Source organism: Balaenoptera musculus, chromosome 18 (genome assembly GCF_009873245.2).
Source record: "Balaenoptera musculus isolate JJ_BM4_2016_0621 chromosome 18, mBalMus1.pri.v3, whole genome shotgun sequence".
In the NCBI taxonomy this organism is placed as follows: domain Eukaryota; kingdom Metazoa; phylum Chordata; class Mammalia; order Artiodactyla; family Balaenopteridae; genus Balaenoptera; species Balaenoptera musculus.
In genome coordinates, this window is record NC_045802.1 from 12,430,003 (window position 1) to 12,443,902 (window position 13,900).

At 39.8% G+C, this 13,900-nt stretch overlaps 1 protein-coding gene across 5 annotated transcripts in view; it reads right to left on the bottom strand.

Annotated features, from left to right (window-relative positions):
- Window positions 1–13,900, bottom strand: part of SOHLH2 (spermatogenesis and oogenesis specific basic helix-loop-helix 2) — an 88,042-nt gene that overhangs the window by 55,699 nt on the left and 18,443 nt on the right. For 4 of the 5 annotated variants that reach the window (XM_036832015.1, XM_036832014.1, XM_036832013.1 and 1 more), the window contains 2 exons: window positions 5,768–5,866; window positions 5,494–5,547 (listed from right to left, as the gene is read on the bottom strand). Coding sequence is in view for 3 of the 5 variants with exons in the window: in XM_036832014.1 (XP_036687909.1) it covers window positions 5,494–5,547; window positions 5,768–5,866 (153 nt within the window). In the remaining 2 variants the exon portion in view is untranslated. Of the gene's footprint in view, window positions 1–5,493; window positions 5,548–5,767; window positions 5,867–13,900 lie in introns of those variants that run through there. The other variant, XM_036832016.1, reaches the window with a different exon arrangement.

A 13,900-nucleotide genomic window follows, 5' to 3' on the forward strand; every position in this document is an offset into this window, starting at 1 on the left:
GAGTAAATGAGATCGTTTGTTAAGAGCACACAGAGAGGTAAGAGAGTTGGTGATATACACTTGGAAAAGCAACTTTTAAGGGATAGGAGAATCACTAAAGATAGGGCCATCATTTAAACAACAGGAAAACCCAGGAAAATATCCTGTCATGGAAGTCAAGGGGGGTGGGTGATAGTTTTAAAAAGTGAGCACAGTTAGCAGTATGAAATGCCTCAGACATGTCTGCTACCAGGAGGCTTGAAAAGGAGTCATTGTATTGTATTTGGCTATTGAGAGATAAACTGTGTCAGAGAGATAAACTGTTGGGGGCAGAAGGCAGCTGAAAGAGGTCGAGGAGTGAATAGCAAAGGCAGTGAGTGTATCCACTCTTTCATGAAGTTTAGCTGAGAAAAAGAAAGCTAAGGTAGTAGTTTTATGAGGATAGGGCAAAATAGAAGTTTGTTTTTGTTGTATTTTGGTGGAAGAGATGAGCATGCTGCAGACAAAGGACACACCACAGTCAGTGGAGGAGAGATGGAAAATATGAGAAAATAATTATGAAATGAGTCCTAGAGGCAGCAGATAGACTTGGGAAGAAGTATGGAATCCTTTTTCTTTAAGGCAGAAGGAGGAACAGGAAAGATGGATAAAGATGTGAATACATTTGAAGGCAAGAGGGAAGACAGTTGGATTTCACACCTGATGAACTCTTTGCTTTGTGAAGCAAAATGTTAACTAATTTTCTAAAAGTGTCAACTTTGGACCAGAAGATGGAATTGATTCATTTATTCACTCAGCAGACGTTATTGAGCATCTTCTATGTGCCACCACTACATTAGGCACTGGGGTACAAGGACAAATTTTGGTTCTTACAATCTATTGGGGAAACAGCAAACTAAATAGATTGTACAATTTGCTGCCTTAGCAGAGGTTTGCATAGGTGCTTTGTAAGCATACAACAGATGCAACTAATTCTGGCTTTAGGGGGATCCACATGGAATAGTAGCCAATTAAGAACTAGGGAAGGGACATTCCAGACAGAGGGGGCAGCACAGGCGTCAAGGTATAAAGCAGATGATAGACGCAGGAATCACATATATCATTGGTCTGGCTGCAGTACAGGGCTAAGTAAGGACATAGCTGGAGAGGCAGGCGCTGCGTGTCAGACAGGACCTTGTAAAACACACTGAGCAGCTTTGCTGAGATCCTTTGGACAATGCAAAGTCACTGAAGTTTTATACCAGGAACAACCCTCACCTGTATTTGAGAATGATTGCTCAGAGAGCAGAGAAGAAAAATGAGTATGGTGAGGACAAGACTAACAGCTATGCTGTTGAGATTATATCTCAAGTCTACATTTAAACCTGGGAGCTCTATTTTCAAATGAACAATAACAAGATAGAGTTGTCCAAAAAGGCAACGAAACAGCTGGTTAGTCTAGAACCTATGTCATGCGGAATGGCTGATGTAACTTAATATTTTAGCTTAGGGGGTAAAAAAAGCTATGAGAAGACGCAGAGCTGTTTTCAAATCTTTGAAAAGCTGTCGAATAGAAAGAGCGTAGACTTCCTCTTCAGAGGATGGAACTAAAAGCAACGGGTTTTAAGGAAGTCTCAAAGAAAAAGAAGAAGGAGCAGAAGTTTCAAGGAAGAAAAATAAGGAGTTGATGCTTTAACAAGCCTAAAAATTAGAATTGCCTTACAATCAAACAGAGCTACCTCAGGTGCCTTATCTGGAAACCAAAGCATTATATTCAAAAACTCTCAGATGCATTGCTAGAATTCTCTGTTTGTGGGAATAGAAGTTAAGTTTTGTGTGTTTCAACAAGCTCTAGTCAGTCTTTCTGCCTGACTGTGAAGTATACAGTGCACTGTACAGGCATACCTCGCTTTACTGCACCTTGCTTTATTGCACTTCGCAAATAAATCTGTAGAAATTTTTCTACAAATTCGAGGTTTTGTGGCAACCCAGCACTGAGCAAGTCTATCTGCACCGTTTTTCCAATAGCACTTGCTCACTTCATGTCTCTGTGTCACATTTTGGTAATTCTTGCAATGTTTCAATCTTTTTCATTATTATTATTATATAATCTGAGAAAAGATTCCTTTCAAAATATTACTGCTCATTGACAATGCACCTGGTCACCCCAGAGCTCCGATGGAGACAGACAACGATTGGTTTTCATGTCTACTAACACAACCTCCATTCTGCAGCCCATGGATCAAGGAGTTATTTTGACTTTCAACTCTTACTACTTAAATGCATTTCGTAAGGCTATGGGCTGCCATAGATAGTGATTCCTCTCGTGGATTTCGGTAAAGTAAATGGAAAACCTTCCGGAAAGGATTCACCATTTAGATACCATTAAGAACATTCATGATTCATGGGAAGAGGTCAAAATATCAACATTAAGAGGAGTTTGGAAGAAGCTAATTCCAATCCTCGTGCATGACTTTGACAGGTTCAAGACTTCAGTAAAGGAAGTAACTTCCATCTGATGGAAGTAATGAGAGAACTAGAATTAGAAGTGGAGCCTGAACATGTGACTGAATTGCTACAATCTCATGATAAAACTTTCACGGATAAGGAGTTGCTTCATGTAGATGAGCAAAGAAAGTGGTTTCTTGAGATAGCATCTACTCCTGGTGAAGACGCTGGGAAGACTGCTGAAATGACAACAAAGGATTTAGAATGGTACACAGATTTAGTTGATAACAGTGTCAGGGACTGAGAGGATTGAGTCCGATTTTGAAAGAGGCTCTACTGTGGGTAAAATGCTGTCAAACACCGTTGCATTCCACAGAGAAATCGTTTGTGAAAGGCAGCGTCAATCCCTGTGGCAAACTTCACTGTGGTCTTATTTCAAGAAACTGCCACGGCCGCCCCACCTTCAGCACCCACCACCCTGGTCGGTCAGCAGCCATCAACATCCGGGCAAGACCCTCCACCAGCAAAAAGATTCTGACCTGCTGGAGGCTCAGATGACGGTTAGCACTTTTTTAGCAATAAAGTATTTTAAAATTAAGGTATGGATATTGTTTTTTTAGACATAATGCTCTTGCACTACAGTATAGTGTAAACATAAATTTAATATGCACTAGCAACCAAAAAATTCCCGTGATTTGCTTAACTGTAATATTTGTTTTATTGTGGTGGTCTGGAATCAAACCTGCAATATCTCTGAGGTATGCCTATATATCCTTTTTTTAATCTTTCATTTTTAAAAACTGAAATATAATTGATGTACAATATTCTGTAAGTTACAGGCATATAATATAGAGACTGACAATTTTTAAAGGTTATACTCCATTTATAGTTATTATAAAATATTGGCTATATTGCTTGTATATTCTTAAAAAGCAATGTCTTATACACGGTGTAACTTAGAAGAATCCTGAGATGTGGAAACTCAGTTTCAGTCAAAACAGTGAAGCCAGCAGAAATATAAACAGCAGACTCAGCAAAAAGCTCTAGTTATCTACTAAAGAATCAATTATTTATGTATTCAGCATGGGAAGAACTGCAAATCATTCATTGACCTTTCCAGTCACCATAGTATCCACATGGTCAGAACCATTTTGACTATAAAGATTAACAATTCACTCTAGAGTGAAAATCCTTATTAACATTTATACAGAGAAACAGGATTAACATCTTCCTGGGAAGCTGTTAAAATAGGCTTTGATTGTATGTTCAGTGATCCTGTATAATCAAAGTAGGAACTATTCCACCCAAATGATTTTTTCAGATAAACAAAGCTAAAGGAGGATGGCTAATGCAAGTAGAAATTCTGATGCCTCTGTCGCAGAGAGAGGGGCTAGGGAGATCGGGAAAGAAACACAGGAAAATAATATTCACCATTTACTGGAATTTAGAACCAATTATGTGCCAAGCATTTCACTCAGCACTTCACTTACATTATATCTCTAAACCCTCACAAATCCCCTGCAAGATAACTACAGTACCACTGCTTCCCTTCTACAGAGGAAGAAAGAAATTGAGGCCCCAAAAGATTGAACCACAGTTAGGTACAAATCTGATATTCAAATCCAAATCTGCAGTGACTCCAGAGTCTGTGGTCTTTCATCATATCACGGCCTCATAAGGGAGGTGGCATTTTGCTACACCTTGAAGGAAGCAGAACTGGAGTGTAAGAAACAACGTACTCCAAGTAGAGAACATGGTCTGAGGAAAGGCATGTGGGTGCCAGTGCTGCAGGGCTTCCAGCCAAGCATCCAGAACCATAAAGTTTGAAGTGATTGTCCATTTTGTGGATAAAAGACTACTGTGAGTGATGCTATTTCGTCTCAATTTCCTGCTTACTTTCATTGGCACTAGAAGTCCAAGCCTCCCGTTATCCCCTATTGCCCTGACTCTCATTCTCAAGTTGCTCTATGCATCCCCTTGTCGGCTCCAATCCCCAGTGCTAACTCCTTTCCTCTCAGTCCTTTCATTGAACCTCTGGAGACTCCAGATCAGTGATTAGCCGATTACCTTTATGGCAAAACCAGCCCTCAAGGTCCTCTACCTGCTTGCCTCACGTAGCTATGTCCTGACGACTCCAGCCCTCTTTCTGGCTCTTCTTCCCTTGACTATCTCTGTTGAAACTCTTCAGAGCTATATCTCAGACTATCTCTTCTTTTCACCCTGTGTATTCTCCCTGATGCATTTCATTCATTCACATGGTGTCATTTACCATCTCTGTGCTAATAAGTTCTAAATCCATATCTTCAATCCTGATCTGTTTTTTTTTTTTTCTGAGATTCATATATCCAACTGCTCTTTGGACACTTCCATTTGTATAATGCACACTGAAAATTGAATTCATATCCTAAACTTAAAACATATACCAAAATAAAGTTAATAAACATTAAATATTTAAATGTCAAATATTAAGCCATATAAGTACTAAAGAGATGTGATGAATGTTATGAAACACTGAGGTGAAGACAGTCTTTTAAACTATGACATAAGAAGCCATAAATAAAAGATAGGTCTGACAACATCAAAACAAACTCTATGTACAACAACATCATAAATAAAATGAAAAAGCAAATGAAAAACTGGAAAATATGTGCAATGTCTTTCATAATTCACTGATCACTTTCCTGTCCTGCCATTTGTAAGTACACACTTTCTGGCAATAGCAATGTTGGGTCTATCTTAGACTTCACCATGCATAACTATGAGGTAAAATGCCTTAAATTTCATGACAGCAGAGGGATAACCACTTATTTGTTTGAATTCTAGCAATTACAAATCAAACTAAAAGAACAGCTAAGGAAGCAAATATGCAAAATACACTCTTAATATGGGAAACTTATATCTCATTTTTACCTTTTTATAAAAATTATATATTTTCCTTTTCACCCTCCATATACAGAAACTTGGTACCTTTGTTTCCCATAATTCCAACAGCTGTTTCCCTACCAATCAAAAACTAGAAAAGTAAAAAACATAATTTACATTAAGAGGAAACTCTTAGAACTTGGAAGTAAAAAAAACAAAAGTTACCTGAGACCTTTCGGCAAGGTATGTACAGTGCTCACGGCTGGTCTTGTGGTAACACTAGGTGAAAGATACAGAAGTAAAGAATCCAGCATCAGAGAAGATTTACAATACTAGCGAGACTACTGCTAAGTTAAGTTTATGTCGCTATGCTTTTTTAAAGTGGTGTACAAAATACTTTTGTAAGTATATTGTGAGAATTATATAGTAGGTTTGTAGATAACATACTAAAAATCATGGCAGTTCCAAAGGGACGTCTTAGTATAGAATAAAAACAAACCTTTGACTCTTGTTCCAGTCTCAGTGCAGAGTCTTTCACTCGATTTTCAAGACTCCTTTTTTCTTTCTCTAGTTGTTTAAGCAATGTATTTAAGGCTTCCTGAAAGTATAAACAGTAAATTTTTACATGTGCTCACATTCTAAATAACAATAGATATGACCACCAATTTCTTCATTGGCAAATTCCTTCTACTCTGTATCAGTCTGTGATTTCAGAAGTCTTTAATATGTACCTTTTCAGTAATAGTAATAGTAATGATTACAATATTCATTGAACCCTAGCAATATGCCATGTGCTAAGTGCTTTCCATAGATTATTTCATTTAATTCTTATTATAGCCATGGAGATGGCTAATATATTTATTTCCATTTTATTGTTGAGAAAACTGCTAGAGGTTAAATAACTTGCCCAAAGGCACAGAGCTAATAAATGGTAGAGCTGGAATTAGAATCCAGGTAATCTGACTCCAAAGACAACACACACTAACAATTATTGTATGTGTATTCATAAGATTGTTACCAGGGTAACAAAAGCAGAGTGTTAGAACAGGCGATAAGGTTGATAATGAGGGGAATTGTGAAGATATTGTAGAGTAGGACAGTTCTGGAAACTAAGACATCAATCCATCACAAATACCCCTCATCACAAATAGCTGACGCCGAGTAGAGAAGAAGGTTAGCCAAGTGACAGAGCAATAATGCACTACACTGATTTGGTTTAAAATTTTAATTCCTAAACTAATAACTGATCTTTTCCAGTAACTCCAATTATTTCCCATATTCTTACATGTTAGATATTAAAATCACCAAGTCAAATTCTACACAACTCTTGTTGGTCATGATCTAGGTCACTGAATTTATTAAAAGAAGCATTCAAATAAAAATGGAAGCTGCCGATTTAAGTCTCCACAGAGCAAACTGCAAGCTATTTTAGAGCGCATACCCTTCTCCTGAAACACAGCTCATTCTCGAAAAAATTTGCTTATTCTCTCTTAGATACTTGTTAGTAACTATTAGAAGTGTAAAAATTGTATTAATAGGAATAATTAGGTCAGCTGAAACAGGGCAATTTCTAGTCTCTAAAAATAATAGCAGTGATAAAACAAATCCTTTGGAAGTGACAATTCTCCACTATGCATATTTGCTTAACATCCCTGTTAAAACATGATCAGTGATATTTCTCAGGCAGGCATTATTTGGCTTCAAAAATTATGCACTGGCGTCCTGAATGGTTTTCAATTCCCCTCCCCCAAATACAAACTTGCTCCAGAGGAAAATCAATGAAAGCCCTGTAAATACAAGAGGATAAACCGACTGAGTTCGCTATAGAAAATCAAACCCTTATGAAATAAACCAGTGCTCAAGGATGACAGTTTTTGAAGGGACAATCAGGGAGTGATGGATGTAGTTCAAAATTTTGCTGCATAGACCCTTTCTCCAAGGATTCCAAGCTTAGCTTTCCATAGTAATATGCTTCACTTACATCGTTTGTTAAATACACTTTTAGAGACGTAAAATAGGATCTAACCATTTTTAATATTGAGTCAATGGGAAAATGCACTCCAAATTCTAAAAGGAATTAATTTACAAATAAACAACTGGAATAAAATTATTTTTATATTAATGAGATATGGTCCAAAACTGAATGAGATATGGTCCAAAACTCTAGAAGCTCATACAAGAAATGTAGATAGGAAAGACATAAATTCAAGAGCTGAAGCAAAGTATTTGAGCAATAAATAAGAGGCAAGGTAAGATAACTAGGGAAGGTCTTGGTTAGCGAAGGCTTGGTATGCTAGTTTCAGGAGTCTACACACTGGGAGCTATTGAAAGTTATTAAAGAAGTGACATGATGAAAGCAGGGGTTTAGGAATATTAATCGAGTGGCAGTTTCTATGACAAAAGGATGATTTCTGTTACTTGTTAGTGCGGATGTGCCGTTTTAACCTTTGAGGTTTAAGCATTTTTAATATGCTTTCTCTGTGTTAGAATATATCTTGCTGCTCTTCCCATGCAGACTGGATTCCTTGTCTTGTCTCCTAATTTTACAATTCATTTATTTATTAAAAAATATTCATCAAGCACCTCCTATGTGTCAGGCATTGTGGTAGGGATACCACAGTGAGAATAACAAACCCAGGACCTATCCGCATGAAGCTCAGAGTCTAATAGGGTGCCTATTAAACCACCAATGTGGTTTACATTGGTGAATGTTACATGTAAGCTTGAGAAGAATCTGTATTCTGCTGTTGTCGGATGGAATATTCTATAAATGTCAATAGATTGAGTTGATTGATAGTGATGTTCAGTTCAGCTATATCTTCATTGATTTTTCTGCCTTCTTGATCTATCAATTGCTGACAGGAGGTGTTACGTCTCCAACTTTAATAATGGATTTGCCTATTCTTCCTCCAGTAATTCATCACATTTACCATATAAGTGCTCCTATCAGTTTGTGTTTGCAGCAGCTTCTGTTCCAGGTTAAGCAGATCTCGGTGACTGTCTGGATTTGTCTATTCATACAGATTTTTGGATGGGAATTTTTCCTGCAAATTCAGATTTCTAAGGAGTCAAGAAGAGTCATTGATTTTCAGGTTATCCACCTTTTTGTGTTGTTATGACAAGATTGATGACTCCCAAGCACTATACATATTGGAGCTGAAACCAGAAGTCACAAACGTCTTGATCCTTTTTTCTAACTGGAATGGAAAGAGTGCATTCTCCAAATCAGTGGCTGCATACCCTTATATTGAAGACTTGTTAGTCTGCTCTAGCAGTGATACCACATCTGGCAAAACAGTTGGTGCTACTAATTGGTTAAGTCTGCAGTAGCCTACAGTCTTTCTCCAAGATACACCTAGTTTTTACAGGGGTCAGACTGGCAAATTAAACAGAGCTATGTTAGGCCCTCTTCCCTGGGATAACAAATTGTTCTTGTTTTACAATTTTGGCCCTGGGTGGGGAAGGCACAATTTCCCACATTTCCATTAGGTTTTCTGCACCATGATAGCTTTTACTTCAGAGATGAGGGCCCAATGGGGGGTTAACTTCAACTGCCAAGTATATCTACTTCAATTATGTACTCAGGGACTGGAAAAATTATCACTGTGGGAGTAGGGGAGTCCGTGGGCACATTGGGCCCAGTGTGATTTGGACTTCAAGCATAGATTGCCATTCTGGGGATAAATGTCAACTCAGACCTCAAAATGTCTGGTTATTTCCTTTCCCACAGTGTACAGTCACCTATAAAAGTGGTCAGAGGTCTCTTCAGGGGAAGCCTGGAGATACTGTCATGATATGTACTTGGACTGATGTTGTGGGGTCCTTCCTTTTAGGAACCCAGCCACTTCTTTGGTCAATGATTTCTGGATCTGAAAATTGGTTCAGGTATGGGAAATGAGCAAAGAACTATGTTTTCTATTGGGTTAACTGTCCTCAGCCTCTGCTTCTCCATGCTTAACTTTTTAAAATTATAGCTGTTGAACAGCACCATCATGAGTTGGCTTGGCAGCCAGGATTGGAGGCGAGGGCAGCTCCTGAGGCGGGGGGGGACTGGCTGCCTTGCTGGAGAGAGGCCTGTCGAGCAGCTTCCAGGACAGTGAGTGCTCTAGCCCTTACTAGAGCTAGAGGTGGGCCACCTCTGCCCATCCAGAGGGTCCAGGTGGAGCTGTAGAGTTGACATCATCACGAGCATCCATCCAGCTGTCCTGTCACAGTTTTAGGATCCCTGGTTATCCCCATCAGGGCCCTGCCCTTCACATAACAGGCCTGCTTGGACTGGGCATTCAAATGCCTCTGGAGCTCTGCAGCCCTCACAATCGGGTCTTCAGCCTCGCTGTTCTATCGTGGCTGCCCTTTCACTACTGGTGTAGACGGCCTCTTTACAGGCTACCACCAAGGCTCTCTGCTTTTCACTCTTAGATATTAAGTGCTTGCTAACTATTCTCAGCCTCTCATTATCCTTATGAAGGATGACAATACAATTTGGCAATAATCCCATATTTTCCAAATGCCTGCATCATGGCTTCTTCCACAGTATTTCCCTCCATGAGAACATTTTCCAAGGTCACCATCAGTGAAATCTTTAGCAACTGAACGGCCACACTGAGCCAGGATCTATTGGTGCCACATCTACTAATCAGGACAGCCCCTACTGCCTGCTACATAGTGAGCCAGTGCCAAATCCCATCTAACCTCCTGTTTTCTCACATCACTCCCAGTACCTCTAGTTGTAGATGTGGTCTTCTGAGAAGCAGATACCACGATGGGGTTAAATATGAAAAGATTCTATTATTAGAAATGTCTGTGTGAAAGGAAACAGGCAAGTAACAGGAGAGGGCTGGTAAAGTAGTCAACTGTAATGCAAGTCTGACGCCCAGTGAAGGGGAGAGGGAGAGAAGGTCCTGGAAGTGGAAGCATCCCAGGCTGGCATGCAGCCTCAGGAAAGTCTGGCAAAGCCAGCAGGGAATCCTTAAGCCAAAGTCACTGACAGTGGGGTCCCATGTTCCCTAGGAATAGGTCTGCCTTGGTATCCCCACTGCACCTGACCATGGGCCTGGAACAGCCTGTGGGAGGTGCGGTCTTGATGCAAAGTAGTGATGGATTTCGAGCCGAACACCAAGGGTCCTCAGTCAGTTAACCTTCCTGTCCTGGGAAGTCTGTCAGGTGCATTCTCTGGGTGGACAGACTGACTGCTTTTCTTAAGGGCATTTCAGTTTTTCAAATGAAGAATCCTCCAATCTCCTACTCTTTGAGGGTTAATCCTAGCTGCTGGTTTTCTGGGAGTAGGGCAAGGTGGGGAGAGCTGAGAGTTCCATTATCCAGATCGCATATTTTCATTTAATTCCATCATTTTAGACCTGTATCTCACTCTCATCCTCATCTGTGCCTGAAGGCCCAAAGTCCAAAGCTACTGAAGCTTAATTTTTTTCCAGAAAATAGACGACTGACTGAAGGAGAGTATCCTGGCTACATGGGGTGGCAGAGGGGTCCCAGTAACTAACTGCTCCATGTACGTATATATGTTCCATTAATCTCTCAGTTTCCAGCTCCTTCCTCACCTCCACCTTCTTCAGCACATGGTGCTGCCAAGTTCTAAGGCACTAAGTGGGTCTAAAGAGTGACTGCTCTAATTTCACTGATATTCCTCTCGGCAGGCACTTTGCTGTTGCTTCCTCAACTCTAAGTCAATGACTATTCCTTCAACTGAGGGTCTTCCAAAATTCGTTAATACGTTTGTCCAAATGCATAGAATGTACAACACCAAAAGTAAACCCTAGGGTAAACTATGGACTTCGGGTGATTATGATGGGTCAATTTAGGTTCATTCTGATGAGTGACGTTGATAAGGGGAACGGCTATGCATGTGTGGGGTAAAGGGTATACGGGAAATCTCCGTACCTTCCTCCCAATTTTGTTGTGAACCTAAAACCGCTCTAAAAAATAAAATGTTATGTAAGTAAATAATTTTAAAAATTGCCTAGAGAGAAAATGAGAACACATTTTGGATTTTGCAGAGCTACATTAGTCATTAAATACCTTGGACCATTAAAAGCAATACATTTGTGATTCCAATTATAAAATTATTATACACATCAGAAATCCTTGAAAAATTATAAAATCATACTACAATAACTTTAAGGCTCATTCTGGATTTTGATTCTTTATTTTACTGACTTCAAAATAAACTAGTATTTAAAAACGATTTTATCATAGGCACATAGTCTCTCATCCCATCACTTCCAGTTCATTGGAAGACCCACAACTTAAAGTTCTTGGTCTTCCCAAGGAGCTGATTTTATCTGATTACATAATCAGTCATCATGTACTAGAAAACTGCAGCCTAAAAAGACATCCTAAAGCTACAGCTAAATTGAAGACTCCGCTAGAAACTACCAACCCCACCCCAAATCACGCACACACAAAATTAATTCTTCTACTATCATGGAAAAGCTGTTCTGTTTTGTTTTTGAAACTAAACATATCTTAGCATTCCAAACAGTATCATACTTCACCTATATTCATGTCTTAATTTGCTTGTAAAAAGTCACCTTCCAGGGCTTCCCTGGTGGCGCAGTGGTTGAGAATCTGCCTGCCAATGCAGGGGACATGGGTTCGAGCCTTGGTCTGGGAAGATCCCACATGCCGCGGAGCAACTAGGCCCGCGAGCCACAATTGCTGAGCCTGCGCGTCTGGAGCCTGTGCTCCACAACAAGAGAGGCCGCGATAGTGAGAGGCCCGCGCACCGCGATGAAGAGTGGCCCCCACCTGCCGCAACTAGAGAAAGCCCTCGCACAGAAACGAAGACCCAATACAGCCATAAATAAATAAATAAATAAAAATTAAAAAAAAAGAAAAAGTCACCTTCCAACAGGAGATTGAAACAACAGGGAAAGAATAAGAAATTTCAGGATACTATTCACATACCTGAAATCATATATACTTAGTTTTTTTTTTAAGTCCCTTTCATCTATACCAAGTGGAAAAGAAGCTCTATTAGCCACTTATTTTTTTAAAACAATTGCAATTACTATACAGAGGAACACATAAAAACTACAAGTTTAAAAAAATCACTCTATTGAATGCTCACAAGAGAAAAACCTGAGAATACAATTAATCACAACTCCTAGATATCTGTACCTCTCAGTGAAAGCAGTTGCAACAATGAATGAGCACGGCGTTCTGCATGCTTAAATGCCAAGCGCCCCCTGGTGGACAACACTGCTATTAGATTTAAATATAAAATCTGTAACTTTTCTGATTTGAGGCTACACCTGTCTCCAAATTAACCATTCTGATCTTTGGGGAGAACACGAATCTGGTGATGCCTATAACATAATACCTCATATTGATTCTACAGACTTAGTTTCTAGCTAATTGAACCTTTCTTTAAATGCCTTAAGATTATATTTATAAGGACGTAGTAAGGATTTGAATTTCGGCAAATTGGCTTTCTATGAATTGATTTTCTACAAATTGACCAAGAGTCCTGCAGAGAACATTTGAGGTGAGACTAAATATCTTCCTAAAGAATGTTTCTCTGTTTCCACACGTCCTCCCTCGTGCCTCCCGTCACCAGGCCGTCTTGTTGGCTTTAGGAGCAGGATCTCCTGTGTTCTAACCATCTGATTGACAGAGCATGTGTGCTGGTAAGAGGTTTCCTTGAAGGGTCCAAGTTGTCTGGATGTAGTGGAAAACAAAGGAGAGTATACTGATGGAAAAATTAGAAGCAGAGAGAAATAGGGGTGCTATGGTCTGAATGTTTGTGCCCCCCCAAATTCACATATTAAAATCCCAACGCCTGATGTGATGGTATCAGGAGGTGGTGCCTTTGGGAGATGCTTAGGTTATGAGGTTTGAGCCCTCATGAATAGGACTAATGCTCTTATAAAATAGATCCCCCAGAGCTCCCTCACCCCTTCCACCATGTGAGGACACAGGAAGAAGGCGTTGTCTATGAACAGAAAGCGAGCCCGTACCAAGCACTGAATCTGCTGGTGTCTTAATCCTGGACTGCTCAGCCTCCAGAACTGTGACAAACTTCTGTTGCTTACAAACCACCCAGTCTGTGGTATTTTTTTTAGCAGCCCAAACAGACTGAGATAAGGTGTCACTGATTTTGATTCCAGGTGAGTCAAGGACCAAGACTTCCACTGTCATAGAGTTGACCACAGGGAAATGGTGGACCTTGGTGATAAAGACTTTATAGTAACTCTTGTCGGAAGACACGCTGTCTTGCACATCTTTCTCTGAGGGATATAAATTCCTTAAATTGGTTTGTTTCTTTTTCCCAAATTGTGCTCTGTAATAGAACCTATTGAAATGCCTGCTAAAAAGACCAATGTTCAGGGCTTACCCTAGACCTACGAAATGAGTATCTCTGGGAGTAATGCCCAGAATGTATACTTTCAATAAATTATCCATGTGATTCTTATAGAGTTTGAAAATTAAAGAACCACTACTCGAAAGACTGACCAGCAGCTAAGGATGCAGCAGTGCTGGGCAGTAAAGGGAAGTTGGGAAGTAGAGAAGCCAACCCTCTTTCCTGTTTGTGGCACAGTATCAGAGGTACTAAGCTTGACTTGGCCTAAACAAGCTAATCTAGGAAACAAGACATGCACTGCCAAATGTTAGT